At 37.7% G+C, this 19068-nt stretch overlaps 1 protein-coding gene across 3 annotated transcripts in view; it reads right to left on the bottom strand.

The window, feature by feature from the left end:
- FucTB (alpha-(1,3)-fucosyltransferase 10) overlaps nucleotides 1-16229 on the bottom strand; it is a 167922-nt gene extending 151693 nt beyond the window's left edge. For all 3 annotated transcript variants that reach the window (XM_090393841.1, XM_090393824.1, XM_090393832.1), the window contains exon 1: nucleotides 16119-16229. In XM_090393841.1, the coding sequence (XP_090249967.1) occupies nucleotides 16119-16223 (105 nt within the window). In that variant the 5' untranslated portion in view covers nucleotides 16224-16229. The remainder of the gene's footprint in view (nucleotides 1-16118) is intronic.
- Nucleotides 16230-19068: the final 2839 nt, after the last annotated feature.

The raw sequence follows: 19068 nt of genomic DNA, 5'->3' as shown, positions 1-19068 counted from the left end.
ACTCACTGCCTTCACCTCACTTAAAAAATAATAGAGCAAATCGTCAGTAACCACTTGGAGGAACAAAACTAATCTGTGATTAACAATACTGACTTTGTCACACTTAAACTACAGAAATCTCCTTGTCAACATTACTCACCTTCAGTAGCCATGGAAAAGTGGAAAAGTTTAGAGAAACTTTTGTGGTCACACTTGACAATACCAGGTCATTTAATGAGGTCTGGCACCAGAATCTACTTGCCAAATTACCATCATATGGTCTGCTACCCACTCTTTGCCAATGGACTGCCAACTGTTACTTTAGTCATTCACTGTGTAATGTTAACTTACTAAGTATAAATCCTATCCACTGTTTTGCTGATGACAGTACACCATTTGTATTTTTCATTTGACAAATCTTGCAGTGCTCAAATATTCCAAGATACATTCTCCACAATCAATGCCACTTCACATTTCAGTGGGAAAAAGTCAACAACTTTGGGAGCTTTAATGCTATCAAAACCAGTCGTGCTATTTCAGAACAGACAGATCACATTTCACCATCCTCACTACTACCTAGGTCTTCACACAGGATCAAATCTCTATTCTTACTGACTTATACCTTTAGAATACATCACAAAAATTATGGAAACATTAGAGTAAAACTTTAATTTAATATAAAAAAAAAAAAATACCCTGTAAAAATATTTATGTAGCTATAAGAAGTCTAAATATTTTTACATAAAGTTTACCAAGCCCGGTACGAATTGTGACTTGTAAATAGATGTATGTTATATGTAAATAATCCCAATGGGAATTTGTATATTGCTCTATGCCAAATAAGGGAATATTCTAGAAGGTGTAGTATTAAGGCAATACCTTGCCAATAGTAAAGCAGTATATGTTTAGATTTTTGTAAAGACGTCAAACTTTGTGCTTGAGCTTCCAATGTAGAATACACACCGTTTGACGAATAGGATTTAGGGAGTGTAGGAGAAAAACAAAGGGAGGGTCAGTCAAAGAAAAGGATCAAGGGATTTTGCCAAAATGTTCGGGGTTCACATATCTCCACCAAAGATCACAGCATCGGTTCGAGAAATTTTCGTCAGTGATCCAGAGGTTGTTATCGAGAAGTCGCCAATGGTTGTCCGGCAGATGTAAGCCATTGAGGATGCGATGTCTGGAGAAATCATGCCAGTGATCTGAAAAAAAAAGATGAGGAGCCTATCTGCCAGGCAAAACTGATAGTTGATGACGAATTGACGAGTCTTCGTCGGGAGCTGTTGTCAGAGGATCAACTGCTCCGTTAATCCAATGGGCATGCAAACATTCCACAAGCCGATAATCTTCGCCCGAAGTGCGGCAGGACAGAGTATCCTAGAAACATCAGTAGAATTAACGGCGCCATAAAGAGAAATTGAAAAACCTGACACGGAACGGAAGTCCAGTTCGAAGCCAAGTACACAGAGGGTAGCAGCTATAAAGTGAGTTGACCCATTTGTTAAATTTCCTTGAGCTTTTAAGAGAACACTTATTAATGGACTGTAAGTAGAGGCTGATCTAAATAGGCAAATCTAACAGTTAAAGATTATAAAGTAACTAAGTGTCAGGAATTTCTAGGTTGAAATAAGTCATAGTGTAACTGTTTGCTGAATTGGTGAAACTTGCCTATAGAATATTCCCAGCATAGAAAGAAAAGAGCAATTGTGTGTAAAAGATATTGTTTATGTGTTCGATGAGTAAGGGTTAACATTTAAGTAATAAGTACCATTGCTCAGTATAAATGATTTATGTTAAGAAAAGTAGTTAAATATGTGATATGATTTGTGTGAGAAAATGCAGGAACTTAACTAGTCTATTTCTGCAGATTAGAATTGTGATGTTTCTTTTTTATTATTGAAAATGCAGTGTAAAATTTGTCTTATTGTGAGCAGGGAAGATAATTAATTAATACAAGAATTAGATAAAGGGATAGCCACAACTGTATATAAGAGTAAGGAATGATATCTACCAAAAGTAGTAATATTTAATGCCATAAAAGGATTTCCTGAGGCACAGTCACTAATTCAAATAAATATCTAGAGATCCTTGGTATAATAAAAATAGGAATACTGGAGGTAGAAATAAGGAACAGGAGGATATAAGTTTAAAGTTAATAGAGGTGCATAAAGGAACAGAGACATAAGTTAAAGATTTGGGAATTGACGATAAGATATATAATATATAGAAGTAATATAAGAGAGATAAATAAAATAGAAATAAATTAGAGAGATAAAATAAAGGATATCAAAACAGTTGAAAAACACTTCATTTACAACCCGACATTTCGACTTTCACATCAAGGTTATCATCTGGAGTATACACATATATACAAAGAAACAAGCTGCACTGCAATCCACATGGTATGCTAAAGTTACTAATCAACAGTTAAAACTATTGGCCTGATCTCTGGTGATAAAAAAAAAGACCTTATTACATCAAAGCTAGAGTCCTGTTATTATTATCTATTATGTTACAAAATTAAATTAAGCTGGAGAGTAACATGTTCACACAAAAAAAAAATACTTATATAAGTATACATATAAATTACAACAAACCAGTATGGATAGTGGCCAATGAAAGCTGAAAAATTGCTTAGAGTCCTAAAGTCAGGATTTACAGGGAAAACTAAGTAGGCTGAATGTGTGCCATCCAAATTTTGGGGATTTTTATGCTACCATTATTGTTAAGATCAGGATGATTAATCAAAATTTCACAGGCTTCTTTAAATTTCCATTCATAAGGAAAGGATTATACCTTTAGCCATTTCTGTCATAAGCAAATCATTCACAGTCTCCTCCTCCTCTTCCATCTCCAAAAATTTAGAGTCGTTTTCTACTGAAGATGCAAATTTCTCTCCTATACGATGTCTAACATTTTATAAATACAAAACCTTTCCTATATTAGAATACTGTTCTTTCATTTGGAGTTCAAAGTTTTTTCACTTGGTTATACTGTAAATTAAAGATGCCAGGGTCAAAGCCAGTCTGGATAGCGTTTCTTCCCATAATGCATAGCATTATACATGTATATAAGGATATGTGCTTTGCATTGTGGGATACTAAGGCAAGTGATGTGAAGTCATTAGCCTCTATATATAAGTAGCCCAGTTGTGAAGTTAATTCATGTGCAAAATTTGTTTACTTACACTTGTATAAAGGATTAAACCAAGAATATAATTTCTTGGCATCTTTAATTTACACATATGGAGTGGTGCACCAATACCATCTCTGGCAATCCGTTCTGCTCATTTACCACTCTCCAAGTAAAGAACCTAGTCCGCACAACCTTACTAACTACACTCTCAGACAACTTCCAATTGTGATGCCCACACTTGCCATATATTGAAAAATTTCTTCTATGTCAATTTCATAGTATCCCTTCAGTAACTTTTAAGTTTCTATCATATCTCCTCTTCTCCACCTTTCAACTAAACTCTGCAACACGTTCACTCTCAATTTATCTTCATAGGGAACATTCCACAGAACTATCACTAGCTTGGTCACTCATCGCTGAATCCTTTCCACCACCTCCCAGTCTCCTAGAAATGCAGGTGATCAATATATGGCCAAATCATAGCCTTATAAAAAGAGGATTAATAACGTTAATATCTTTACTTCTCAATGTGTTCTTTAGAATCCAACTAATCCTGTGAGCTATTTTGCTAACTCTTACCGCCCCCAAAGGGATAGGAGAAAAGGGGGGGAGAATCCCCATATGAATAAATAAACTAATTTTGCATCATGGCAAACAACTAAATATCATCATCCCCCCCCCCCCTTCAAATCTTCAAAGAGTAGTAGTAGTGGTCCTAGTTCTAACATTTTATAAATCCAAAACCTTTCCTATATTAGAATACTGTTCTTTCATTTGGAGTTCAAAGTTTTTTCAATTGGTTATACTGTAAATTAAAGATGCCAGGGTCAAAACCAGTCTGGATAGCGTTTCTTCCCATAATGCATAGCATTATACATCCTAGTACAGAGCCCTGCGGCACTCCACTAGTCACTGTCATTTGCCTTGATTCCACTTCACCATACACCATCCTCTGAGTCTATCAGCCATTCCCTCTTCCCCATTTATGCCACAAGCCTCATATCCATTCTCATTTCCTCCAACTTATGTAATAGTTTTCCATGCAGTATTCTGTCAAATGTCTTTGCAAAGTCCAGCAGTATCATGGTGTAGTGATTTCCATTATCCAATTCTGCTGTCACCTTATTATAGAATGTGAATAAATTACTGAGGTAGGACCTCCATTTTACATAGCCATTCTGCCCCCTATAGAGTATCATATTCCTATTCACCCATTCCTGAATTTAATTTTTAACCAATTTTTACAATTCTTTAACTACCACTCCAGAGATACTAATTGGTCTTGTAAGTTGCTGCTTCTGTCTTTCGACTCTTATGGAACCTTGCCAGAGCTGAGATTTAGATTAAACAACTTTGTCAGAGGCACTGCCAGCTCACCTGCTCATGCTCATAGCTCACTGCTATATTTTCTGATATTTTCAATATACTGAATACTTCCAGTTCATCTACCTCAATGCTCATATCAATCTGTCATCTCAGTAAGTCACCACCTGAACGATGCAAAGTGATCACTTAGTAAATGAATTATTTCTTCTGCTTATGTCATTTTCCTACCGTAACCACTGAGTAAAGTTATTTTTCCATAATCATTCTTTCTCTTACTTTGGATTTACAAAGTAAATCCAGGATTTACTTCGCCATGCTTAGCTAATTTTCTCACGTAATCTGATTTATCCTTCCTTACTACACTTGTTGCAATTGCTTATGCTTTATATCACTCACGATTGTGCTGATCACCTTTTTGTTTATATTCTTTCCAGAATGCCTTCTTTTATTTGAAGCTCATGCTTTATATTGCTACTGATCCAATTAATCCCTACTTGGTTTTTCCTTCAAACCCTGGGTATGCAGTCTGATAATGCCTCACTCAAACAATCCCATGCACCAATTCCATGAAGCTTCAAGTTGCCTCCTATGTTTGTCATAATTACCAGCTTTGTAGTTCCACATAAACTCTTTCTTGACAGAAAACTCCACATGTTGAGCAACCTTCCAGGACAAGACTGCATGGTCACATTCCCCTTCAGAGGTAGATGTTCTGATGCTATTACCAGATCCAACACTTTCGAATCCCTGGTTCCCTCCATCATGTGCTGTTTCACATAATTATCCCTTAGTAACTGTATAAATTTCATTTCGCCATGTGTCCTTTCCTCCTTACAATCTATATCACCATAGTTGAAATCTCCCATGATAATTGCTCATTAATCTGCTGAAGCAGTTTGTGCATATCTTCTTCTGGATCCCCAAGTCTATAGCAGCAACTAACAAATCTATCTCACACCAGAGAGACTCAAATGAATCATTTCCATCAGATCTATGATCTTCTTTTACTTATTTTTTCTTTTGAAGTTCTTTAGCTTTCATTAGTACCCCTCCTCCTCTTGTTCTTTTTCCTCTATCTTCTCTGAAAATACAATATCCATTACATTCTATTCATATAACTACATTCTGTGACAACTAGGTCTCGCTGATGACAATAATTATTGGCCAAGCTAAGCTGACCAATGCCAAAAACTCCTCTTCTATTATTTCTGATGCTTTGGGCATTCATGTACATGAATTTCAACAACACTTTGGTCCACAGTTAACCTTTAATAATGTCATTACTTGCCAATTCAGATTCAAATCCTGTGAAACTGTATCCAGCTCATCGCAATCATGTCCTGCAGGTGGCAATCCCCTCAGAGTCATTCCTGCACACACGCATGCACACACCCACTCGTCCACACACAGACACAAATTTACACAGAGGTGGCAAGATGCATGCTTGACTGCTTTCCTCCTAATATATCTAGTTTTACACTTCCAAACTCTCACTGAACAAAACTTTCTCTAAGCACCTGACTCCAAAACACAAAGCGCAGTCAGTCAGGCACACACAGGTCCTGATAGCCATCAAACTCACTCCACACATCTATAAACTGCATACCATTCCTCCTGAACATTCTTCTCAGTGACAATCATGGCCCATTTCATTTCGATTCTATCATACCAAGGCAGCAGACTCACAATCTTCACTTTCTTACTCTTCATTTTTGCTTCTTCTAACAACTCTTTCATTACATATTTCTCACCTTTCAAAACTTTTGTGCCTACAAAACAATTAACTCCGTCACTTCTTTCTTCTGCAAACTTACAGCTTCACTAACATCCTTTATCTTCGCTCCTGGAAACTATGATTTCATCACTTTCGTCATATGCAAAATCTGAACAAATCATATGCTAATCTGAACAAATTCAATGGGCAAAAGATAATGAATATCAATTCAATATTGCCAAGTATAAAATAATGTATTTAAAACTGAGGACATTGCTAGCAATGTCCTCAGTTTTAAATTTACTGCAATTAGAAAGAAAATAGGAAATTCAGAAATTTACTGCAATTAAAGAAAACAGTGTGATAGGAAAGGTAGTAAGTGTGTTGCCCAGGTATGACAGTAGAGAGATATAAGGCAGAAAGCAAGGATTATAAATGGTATGACAGTAGAGATATGAGGCAGAGTGCAAGGATTATGAATCATATGTTAGCAGAAATGTGTGAGAAGAAAGGAGTGCAGTTTGTTAATGTGTAGAATGAGATTGAAGGACAAAGTGAACTGTATAGGAGCGATGGACGGCATTTGAGTGGTTTTGGTGTAAGTTGCTTGGAGAGACTGCTGCTGGAAGGTAGAGAAGCGAGTGCAGAGAATGAATCTGATCAAGTGGGAAGCAATGTGAAGAAAGGGAGAGTAAGACAGGAGAGACTGAAGAGATGGCCATGAATGAAGAAGTGAGTGGCATGCTGTGCCGCACCCAGAGGGGGGGGGGCAAGGGTCCCTGGCACCCAATAAAGAAAAAAGGAAAAAAAAAACACTAGAAAAATTTCCAAAAATCTTCATCATCATCATCAAATTCCTGCCATGTACCCTCAATGGGTGTACAGGATATGACAGTACTACATGAAAAAAATTACATCATTACTAACTTCCTATCTATAATTTTCCTCCAAATCAGTCTGTTACTTGTCAAGACTCCAATATTATCAGATCTTATATTTCTATCGTCTAAGGCACTTTGTACCATATCAATCCACCTATATCTTAGTCTTCCTCTGGGTCATTTTGCTGCTAACCTGGCAGAGAACACTTTTTTGCTAATCTTTCTTCACCCATTCTGTTTAAGTGACCATACCACCAGAGATTAGCTCTGCTAACGCATTCCTGGATGCTGACAATGTCAAGTTCTTTATCCTCGTTTTTAATATGATATTGCCATTGATCCCATCTCTTCATGACTCTATTCTTTCTCAGGACTCTCATATCTGCAGTCTCTAGTCTTTGGTCAAGTGTTTTACTTCTGACCCCACTCTCAGATCCATATGTTAAAACTGGTTTGAATACAGTCTTGTATACAGCTAATTTAGTGTTCCGACTAATTTCTCTCTTATTCAATATGAATTAATTCAATTGACTTCCCACCATACCAGCTTTGCTGATTCTGTTGTCTATTTCTATATTTAATTTACCATCTTCACTAAAAATCACGCCTAAGTAGCTGAAATGTTTTACTTCTTCCACAGGTTCTCCATTCACAACACAGTTGACATTTTCAATGATTCTGCCTATTTTCATTGTTTTTGTCTTTTTATTGCTGATCTTCATACCATATCTATTACAACAGTTATTCAATTTAGTCAGAGAATCTTGCAGACTTGTAGCAGATTTATGTAGAAGTATAACATCATCCGCATAAAGCAAAGAGCTGACATTAACATCTCCAATTTTGATATCATGTTTAATACCACTTTCCTTCATAATGTGATCCATATAGATAATGAACATCCTTGTCTCACACCAGATTTAACATTAAACCATCTTCCTATACTTCCTTCAATTCTAACTGCTGAATTACAACTCAAATAAATACTAAGTATTACTTGATATAATGCCCCATTGACACCATATAACTGTAGCATATTGAATAGCTTCTCTCTTGGCACCCTGTCATATGCCTTTTCCAGATCTACAAAACTTAAATACAGATCTTTGTTATATTACCATGCTTTCTTGACTATTTGTCGTAAAGTGAAGATCTGATCCTGACAGCCTCTATTTGGCCTGAATTCAGCTTGTTCTTCACCCAGCATATCTTCCACAATTCTTCTCAATCATTTCTCAAGTATACTTGTATAGATCTTGCCAGGAACACTTAGTAGGGAAATACCTCTGTAATTCTCACATTCAGTTTGATTTCCCTTTTTATATATGGGTACTATGAGAGCTCTACTCCAATCATCGGGAATTCATCCCTCTGTCCAGGCCTTTTGAACTATGCAGTGCAGCCAATGTAAGACTTTTTATACCACCATACTTCAGCATTTCTGGTTGAATATCATCTACTCCTGCCTTTCCACATTTTAAACCTTTGATGGCTTTTTCTACTTCAATTATGGATATGTATTTTGACTGTATGCCTGTTGAGTGTTTTTTACCACTGTGCTGTCATCACTGCTTGTTTCATTTAGCAGTTTTTCAAAGTAATTACTCCATACTTCAAGGATATCTTTTTCTTCCGTTTTCATGTCACCTTTATCATCTCTAACTCCTTTTACAGCACTCTTTCCTCCATTTCTAAGCTTCTTCAACAACCTCCAGAATATTTTGCCACCTTCTTGATATTTATTTTCTATATTCTTGCCAAAGTCCTCCCATGACTTTTGTTTAGCTAGTTTTACACAGTGTTTAGCATTCTTGCATTTGTCTTTGTATTCTCTAAGAGCACAAGCTGACTTATTTGCCAGGAACTTTTGATATGCTTTTTCTTTTCCTTCACTGCCTCTTTAACTTCCTGTGTCCACCATGGAGTTCTAATTTTTCTATCCTTGCAGACAACTTCACCACATGCCTCTCTAGCTGAATCAATCAGAGCTTTCTGGAAGGCTTGCCACTGAATCTCTAAAGTTTGGTTCCTGTTCTCAAACTCTTTCGTTTTTTCTTCAATAATCTTTGTGTATTTTAGTTTACAGTTCACATCTGCGAGCGGCTCAACTTTTATTCGCTTTAAAACTTTCTTACATGTTATTCTTTTCAATATAAAATTCAATTTTATACTGCTCAAGACTAAATAGTGATCACTTCCAATTTCAAATCCTCTGTACACTCTGGTGTCCTGCACCAGGGAGAAAACATCACTATCAACAATAACATAGTCAATGAGACTTTTCTTATTCCTAGCCTCTTCTCTACATGTGAATTTGTGCACATTTTTATGTTGGAACATGGTGTTAGTAATAACCAGTCCATGTCCTGAGCAGAAATCCAACAGATATTTGCCATTATTATTAGCTTTGCTCTTTTCTCCAAATTTTCCCAAAATATTTTTGTATGTCTCACAATCATTTCCTACTCTGCTATTTAGATCCCCAACAAGGACCAACTTTTCCTTTTAAATTGTGTCAGTTGCTTTTTCTAAAGCATCAAAAAAATTCCTCCACTTCTACCTTAGTAGAACCTTCTGTGGGACCATAGGCACAAATAAGTCTCATTGTCCAGTTCCCCATTCTCATATTTGCCCACATTACTCTACTTGAGACTGACTATTTTGAGCCTCATATTTTGTGTTGAATACAATAGCTACACCTTCTTTTCCTTGATTGTCACTGCCCGAATATAACATTTTGTATTTATTACTCAGAAAGATCTCAGTTTTTGTGTTTTTTGTTTCAGTCACCCCTATTATGTCGATCTGGTACTTATCTAATTCCTCAGCTAGCTCCATTGTTTTGCCATTTAGGCTTCTTATGTTGATAGTACCGATCTTTAACTCTGGAGATGTTGAGTTGGGGTGTTTTTTCTGATTTGTTCCAGTAGCTGACTTTTCGCTGTTCGCCCTAGTTCCCTGGCGAGAACAACGGGGGCCTTGTTTATCCGGGCGATGCCCCAGCCGGCATGAAATTTTGTCATGTTGTACCATCATTTCTTCTTTTGGTTTAACCAATAAGAATACAATTTGGTCGGCTAAATCCCAAATTGCCAGCCCATCCTCGTTCGTTCAGTATCCAAGTAGATACCCAACAGGGTGAACCACGAAAAGGTGAGGATTGGACATTAGGTCAGAAGCCCTGGTCGGTTCTCCGCATTCCTTTAAAGGCTATGTGGAGGTCTCCTCTCAGTTAAACAGCTTTGACCCTTAAGCACCTCCTCCAAAAATCTTTTCCTAATTAAAATTTTTTAATTTTATTTATGTTGTGTCGTGTCTAGATGCTCAGTCATAAGTCGTACGCGTTGCATAGTGTGTCTTCTCAAATCTTCTACTCAACTTGGCCCCCCTCCAAGATTAAATCCTGAGTGCGCCACTGGTGGCATGAGTATAGAGTATGCAAGAAACAGGTGTGCAAGACAGACAGAAAAACAGGGAGACTTAGGTGGACAGAGGAACACAGCGTGAGAAAGGTAGATACTCCAAGAGGATGTAAATGCATGTGTACACAAAGGAAAGGGATGACCTGGGATCAATGGAAAACAGTTGGATTTGAAGGTTCGAAGATAAATAAGGAGAAAAAGAAATGGCTTGAGTTAAGCATGGAGAACTCACATCGAATAAGTGGTATCAGTGGAACTAGCAATAGATTCAGGAATAAGTTGCTGTGTTTGTATACAAATGCTAGAAGTGTAAGAAACAAGGCAAATTAAATGGTTGCATTAATTGAGTTTGTTCACCCAAAAATTGTTGGAATAAGCGAATGGGTGGATGAGGACAGTCTAACAAGAATAGAGGTGGAAGGGTATGGCGTGTTTCGTGAGATGAATATAATGAAATACTTAGTTGGACGTTGTTATAGAACTGGTAATGTGGATGGTAGTATGAAATGTATAATCAAATTAGCAAAGCAAATAAGAAAAGGATGATCATTATGGATGATTTTAATTATGGAAATATAGACTGGGATGATAAGATAGCAACTGGAAGTAAAGAAAATGAGTTTCTTGAGGGACAACTAACTCAGGCAGTATGTAACAGAGGGCACATGAGGATTGAGGGTCTTGGATATGGTCATCTCATCAGAGGATGTAATTATAAGGTCAAATTACCCTCCAGTTGGTGAGAGCAACCATGAAGTGATGTTATTACCTGGGTTGTTACTAGCAGTGTGAGGATCTCTGTAAGAAAAGTATATGTGGAACTACAATGTGGTGATCATGAAGAGTTCAGGAGACAGCTTGCAGGTGTATCATGGAATGAGGAGTTAGCTGGAAAGAGACCAATGCAGTTAGGGATATTCAAGAACTATCTAATAGAAGCAATGTCTAAATGTATTCCAAGGGTCAGAAGGTTAAATGGGGTAGGTGTAAAATGGATGAATGAAGAAATTAAGCATGCAACAGAGAAAGAAGATATTATGAAGGCAACTAACAGGAGTGGTAATAATCAATTCCATGAGGAATACAAAAAACATTCAAGGAAGATGATTCAGTCGGTAAAGGTAGAAAAAAGCTCAGTATGAGCTGCAGTTAGAAGTCAGCAGTTTTCTGTAAAAGTTTTACAGAAAACAGTGGGAGATCAAGGAAGAATCAGAGGTAATCCCTGAAAGCTGTATAAGGAGGGTGTGAGCAGGGGAGTGAGAAGCAGGTTTTTTGCATGCAGAGTCGTGAACGATTGGAATGGCATGCCTGAGAATATGATGTCTGGAGAGAATTTGAGTGTTTAGGGCACGTACGATGAGCTGTGTGTATAACAAAAGAACCTTATAGATGAGTCTTTGATTCAATGGGGGGGGGGGGAATTGAGATAATAATAATAATCAGATCAAGGAGGCAGGGAAATGATTTATGTATTTTTGTGAGATTTACATTATTATTATTATTATTGCGGGCGACTCCAGGGAGTCCTTAGACTCATCGAGGGAGGCCATAAACATCATGTCCACACAACTATACGACATTCTCACAGTATCATCATATCTTGCCTTGAACTCACTCACCATCATAGCACCCACAACAGACTCTGGCAGTTTATTCCATTCATTTACCACTCTAAAAGTACAGAACCCAGCTCTAACACCCCTGCTAACTACACTCTTGTCCAGCTTCCATAGGTGTCCCCTAGTTCTCCCACCACCAGTCCTGATCTTAAAAATATCCTCTGAATTAATCCTATAGAAACCCTTTAGCAATTTGTATGTCTCAATCATATCTCCCCTTTTCCGCCTATCAACTAATTTCTGCAACCCACAAATCTTCAACCTGTTCTCATAAGGTTCATTCCATAGAGCTGCTATCATCTTGGTCACTCATCAGAGGTGAGTGACCAAGATGATAGCAGGTCTATGGAATAATGAAACTCATCCTCTCCACCTCCTCCCCATCAAGAAGAAACCCAGGTGACCAAATCTGGGCACAGTAGTCGAGATGAGGTCTTATCAAGGCTCGGTACAGAGGTACAATAACTTGCTTGTCTCTGCTCGTCAAAGTATTTTTCAACAACCAAGTGAGTCGATGAGCTGATTTAGCCACTTTTGCAATGTGCTCCCTAAACTTCATCTCCCTATCCACCAACACTCTCAAGTCCCTGGCCTCATCAATCTCCTGGAGTACAGTTCCACCAATGTGGTATGCTGCTGCTAATCTTTTCACCCCAAAATGCATAACCTTACATTTTGTCACATTAAATTGACATCCATTCTCCTTAGCCCAGAACTCCAATCTATCCAAGTCGTCCTACAAGATATTGACATCCTCTGAATTCACTATTGCCATACCCAACTTTGCATCATCAGCGAACAAATGAACTGTTCCACTTAGATCCTTCCCTATATCGTTAATGAACAAATTAAACAGCAGTGGTCCAAGAACAGAACCCTGCGGACCACCACTAGTCACAGGCCGTCTTTTAGACTCTACTCCTGAATAAACTACTCCTTGATATCTCTCCATCAACCACCCACCTATCCATCTCACCAACCCTATATCCATTCCCATATGTTGTAGTTTACAGATTAGAATTCCATGTGGTATCCTGTCAAATGCCTTAGCCAGGTCCAGCAGTATCACTGTAAACCCATTACCCTTATCCAGTTCAGCCGTCACTGTGTTATAAAACTTGAGCAAGTTACTGAAGCATGATCTACCCTTCACAAAGCCATGCTGGTCAATACCTTATGATCACTCTCACCAATAGGTGGCAACATGGTCATATTCATTACAGTCAAATTCTGAGATGCTATTACCAGGTCAAGCACTCTCACACCCCTAATATTTTCAATTACATGCTGTCTCAGATAGTTATCCCTTAATAATTGAATAAAATCTATTTCCTTCCTCACGTGTCCTCTCCTCCTTCCAATCAATGTTATCATAGTTGAAATCCCCCATAATAATCACCCTCCTTCCACTCATTTCATCAATTTGTTTATGCATACTATCTCCACCATCTATTCCATCCTGGTCTATAGCAGCACCCAACTATATATTTTATTCTGCTAGTCTCAATCTCACACCAAATAGCCTCAAATGAGCTCTTTTCACTATCCTGCGATACAACTTCAATTCTCCTTGGCTGCAGTTCATCACCTATCATCAATAACAGCCCCCCCCCCATTTTATTCTCTCTGTCCCTCCTAAACACACTATAACCTACACATTCTATCCCACTAACTATATCATCTTCTGTCAGCCATGTTTCACTAATGCCAATAACCTGTGGCCAGGAAGAGCCAATCAAGGCCAAAATTTGTTCCTTCTTGTTCCTAATACTCCTGGCATTAGTATACATGAAATGCAGGGGTCCCGTTGACCCACCCCTATCTTGATGCGTTATTCTAACTATCCCATTCCGATTTCTTGTCCTTAGTACTGGCTCGGGTACATTATATACATTCTTACACTCAACTGTCTCACTGATGTCCGCATATCCACTCCCCCCCCTGCTCAGTAGTTCTAGTTTCCCTGGTTCTGCACATCCATTTTCACTTCATTCAGCAACACTTTTTCCAGTCTCTGCACACCAAATCCATTCAAATGCAGGCCATTCATCTTGTATAAATCCTTTCGCCCATCAAACTCATTCCACACGTCCACGAATTCCACATCACACACGTCTGCATAACCTGCGCATAAAGTCATTTGCGATTATGGCCCTCCTTCTAAACTCCTCTCTGTCATACCATGGCAACAGACTCACCATCCTAACTCTGTCACTCTTTTCTTTCGCTACCTTTAACAATACTTTCAAGTCCTCTCTTATAAAAAATTTATCTCCTTTCAATTAATTCGTACCCGCCACAACTATCAATTCTTTCACCCTCTGTTTTTGCACTCTAATACCCTCCCTTACATCCTTAAACTTTGCACCCGGTGAGTACGATTTAGTTAAACTCCCATCTATCACTCCTCTTAATAATGAGTCACAATACCTACATTAAATGTTATTTTTTGTTGTTAGTTTCTCAGCAAAGTACTATATATTAGAAGTGCATGACTGGTGGAAATATTTATTCAGAATCTATAACACTGCATATGATTATCATTATTACTATCCTAAGATCCCAATAAGTGAAAGACTAATATAGGAGATCCTTTTGTCATACACACAGCTCATCATACCATGCCTTAAACACACTCAAATTCTCTGCACACTGCCATCCCTCTCAGACAAGGAATTCCAATCATTCACAACTCTGCATGCAAAAAAAAACCTGCTTCTCACTCCCCTGCTCATACCCTCCTTATACAGCATCCAGGGATGACCTTTGGTTCTCCCCTAATCTTCTACCATTTTCTGCAAAACCTCTTCAAACACTGATCCTATAACAACCCCTTACTAACTTGTAGGCTTCCATCATATCATCCCTCTTCCTCCCATCCACTGGACTCTATAAATTGCATCTTCTCAACCTTTCCTCATATTCAACATTTCAGACTACCTTAGTCACCTCTGAACACTTTCCAACATCTCTTCATCCTTTTGAAAACCAGGTGACCAAATCTGTGTATAGTAGTCCATGTGTGGCCTAATGAGAGCCTTATAAAATGGAACAAGAGAATCTCCTTGCAGAATTCTACAAGTCTGTCCTCTGCATCATTCCCAGAATTCTTTGTGTTGTCCTCACAATTTTGCCAATGTATCCCCTAAATTTCAGATCCTTATCTACTATCACCCCAAGATCTCTTATTTCCTCCACCTCTAACAATATATCCCCACCAAGTATAAGTTCTACATTTCAACTGGGATGATTGTGTGTGTGAGAGGAGAGAATTTGATTAGTCAGGATCCAATTAATAATGCCATCAGTATTATTGAGGATGGTTGTCACAACAGTTGAAATACGCATTCATCCATATATTCAACTTTGATGGTGAAGGGAAAAGTAGCTAAATGTCAAATATAAACAGGTGGGGAAACGTCACTTCGAGTTTTGGCTTGTATCATAATAGTGACCGAAAAAGATCGATGTGATAGAAGACCCAAAGGACGGCCCAGAATTGGATGGTTAGACAAAATAAAAAAAAACCAAATCGCAACCATCGACACTAAACTGGACAGAATTGTTCGGACTCTCCAGGGACAGACAGAAATGAAAAGAGTTCATTCGGCCTCATCATCATCCACATAGATGATGGAAGAGAGAAGAAGATAGTAGTGACCGTAGAACTTGACATTTCACGTTATCAAAAGGCTAAATTCCAAAAACGAATGCCAAACCTATAGAGAATAATAGTCGAAATTTTACTCATAGCGAATGGCAATGATACAAGTATTTCTTATCGTATTGAACATTAAGGCAAGAAGTTCGGCGTGATGCCTTCGATACACCGAATTAAAATTGTAAAAATGGTATATGGCGATTCTTACTCTCTCGCCAAAAACAGCAGATTTACGCGATTTACTTCGTTCAATTTTACGATCACTTTATGTTTCATCAACGAAAATGTCAATTGCATATAAATAATGTACTCCCAAATAAAACATTGATGCATGTCACAAAACTACGAAAAAAAATAATAATACAACCATAATCCACATACCGAGGATGAGTTATTACTAGCAAAATAAAACATTAACAGTGCACTACAGCTGATTAGCAATATTCGAATACGAAAGCCTCTCAAACAGTAAACAGCTGCCGCCATGCTACATGCTTTCAAGTAGACAACACTGACATAATATACAAACTTTGGTTTCACTATTCTTCCGACAGGGGAAATTAATATTAATACAAAAGGGAAAGTTTCACAATTCTAAGAAAGGCAACAGAAGGACAATAAACCAAATTCCAAAAATACAACGAAAATGGGAAGAGGAAAATAGGGCTCATTGTTATTATAATTATTAGACACCTCCAGGTAGTCCAAGGACTCATCGAAGGAGGGCACCAGCTCTACGACTCTTTCTCCGCCACTCAATCCACCAACTGACCGCAACTACAACAACGCCATCTATCGCCGACCACCACCATTAGTATTTCCAAAGACAATCACAAACATCCATGACCACAGTGGGATTCGAACCCGCAGCCTTTTAGCTGGAGAGCAGATACGCTAATTACTCGGCTAGCCAGGCTGGCTAATTTAATTTAGTCGTTAAGATGTTGTTAATTGAAGTAGTAGTAGAAATGGCGTAAGAAATTTTGCTTGCTTTCGCTTACGAACGGCAATTCTTTGGAGAACAAGAAAGATAATAACTTCAAATTAAGACGCCGAGAAATTGTATTCTTGGTTTATCGCTCTAAAGGATAAAATCAAGAATACAATTTCTTGGCATCTTGTCTAACGAGGTAAAAAATAAATAATAAAATAAAAAAATAAATTCAACAAAGTTAATACCTTATGATTGTTTAAAAAAATAACAAAGATGCTACTTATAAAAGAATGAAAAAGGCAGTTCCTTATAAAATTTTTAACCTTCCATAGTGATGACGACCTTTGGTTAAAAAAACAACTGTGTTCGAAACGAACAAGGACGAAAGGAAGAGTTTGAGGGAATTTAATTTACAAGTGCAACTTTCATACGGAGATATTAATGTTTTTATCACGAAAATTTGGTTTAAACTTAGCATAACAGACGAGTTCTTGGAGAATACATGTATTAAATATTGTATAGTAAACTACAAATATGGGATTAACTACTCTGTGATTACCGAAATCGGGAGTAGAAGATGCCAAGTGGCTGCTTATCTTACCCCACTAGTCTCTTGTGGCTGCTTAGCCAGCCACAAGAGATTAGTGGGGTAATAGTGAAAAAGATGAGTGGAAGTGTTATCCACTGTAATAGTTTTCACACGAATTGCGATATATTGTCCTTAGGTGCTCTACATCAGTAACTCATTTTTCACCTTCGATTAAAAATTCCTAACCTTATTCTGCAACGTTATTTTACAATTCAAAAGATAATCAAATCATTATTATTAAGAGAGGGTCTACGTAGTTCAGTGGAAGTGACATTTGCATTGACAGCTCTAAGACGCCCAAAGGACTTAATTTCGATTCTAGTCCCCGATTACAGGAAACGTTTTCTGAACAGTTTTTTGCTCAGTTCCCAAGCTAGTCGTTCCCAAGCCATTTTTTTCCTCCCAGAAAACTCGGGTGTCTCATCCTTTAAACTAAAAAAATCGACCGCAGATCGCACACTATTTCAGACAGTAAAATATTGTATGATGGACCACGACATAGCAGCGCTTGTTAGCGGAATTTCACTCATAATGTTTAATATTAGTAACAGTCTTGGACCAGATATATCTTGGAGGCCGGTGGAAGTTTAACTGCCCATTCACACTTCAAAAAGTTAGATGTTAGATAGGACTAAAACACTTGCACACTCTATATAAGAAACTAAAAGGTGTTAACTGTTTTTTACTAATAAGCGCAACTTGAATCGACTACATATCACTCGTATCAACTGTCATACCTTTACTCGAATTAAATGAAACCACTTACGCTCACAACATCCTCCAAATGCAATCCACTCCATCGCGAACCACTCTATGAGAGAAAAATAATTTCCCCTCCTTTCTTCAGTGCATCCAATTCAATTTTCATGGACACCCGCCAATGGATGCTCGGTGATGTGCCACACCAGTCCTCGTCATCTAGTCCAGTTGTATGCTTTTCAGTAGACTTCAGCTCTCTGAAGATCAGACACTCGACACACAATCCATAAACTAAAAAAAAATTCCTTTTGGATGGAATCTTCCACAGTATGAAGCTTCAAATGTTTGTAGGTCCTAATCATATTTTCTTTCTTTGTCCTCTGGTCTATAAATTCTAAGTCAGTGTTCATAATCTGCATGACCCAATCCCAATATTAACGTTAACACTCTTCTCTGTCCTCTATCCATTGAATCATCCATCACAACTGAAAGCAGACATGCGCACACGGTAGTCGAAGTGAGGTCGTATCAAGGATTAATAGACAGGCAAAATGAATTTCTTATCCTTACATGTTAAGTTTCATATCAGTATTGCGATTATCTAAGATTTGTATATAGAATGATTGTTATGTAATCGCCGAACTTCAACTTCTTATCCAAAACAACTATAAGATTCCTACTCTGAATAGATTTTAGTATAATCCCACGAAAGAAATATAATATTGGATAGCTCATGCCAATAAAGTATATTAGTTTACCTTTACTAAAAATGAACTTACAACCATTCTCAAACGTCCACAGTTCCATGTTCAAATAGTGATAGATCGATACATGATCATATCAGTCTTTGCTTTACATCATTCTTTCAGCAAGTACTAAATACCAGTTAGATTTGTTTACCCCGCCTAGCTTAACATCCTTAGCAAACTAATGTCATCATTGTAAAGACAACATCAATGAACCAGGAATTGATCCCTATAGTACACCAGGGGTCATCATAATTTTTGCAGGTCACAAGCCCAATATCATACTATTTAATATCTGTCAATCAACCGCCATCATATATCGCCAATTTATGCAACATTCGTTGTCAAAAACTTTAGCAAATT

This window comes from Typopeltis vanoorti, chromosome 1, assembly GCF_054136105.1.
Source record: "Typopeltis vanoorti isolate ZY-2024b chromosome 1, IOZ_Tvanoo_1.0, whole genome shotgun sequence".
Lineage (NCBI taxonomy): Eukaryota > Metazoa > Arthropoda > Arachnida > Uropygi > Thelyphonidae > Typopeltis > Typopeltis vanoorti.
Note: the sequence above shows the minus strand (reverse complement) of the source record. Positions and strands in the feature narration are given on the sequence as shown.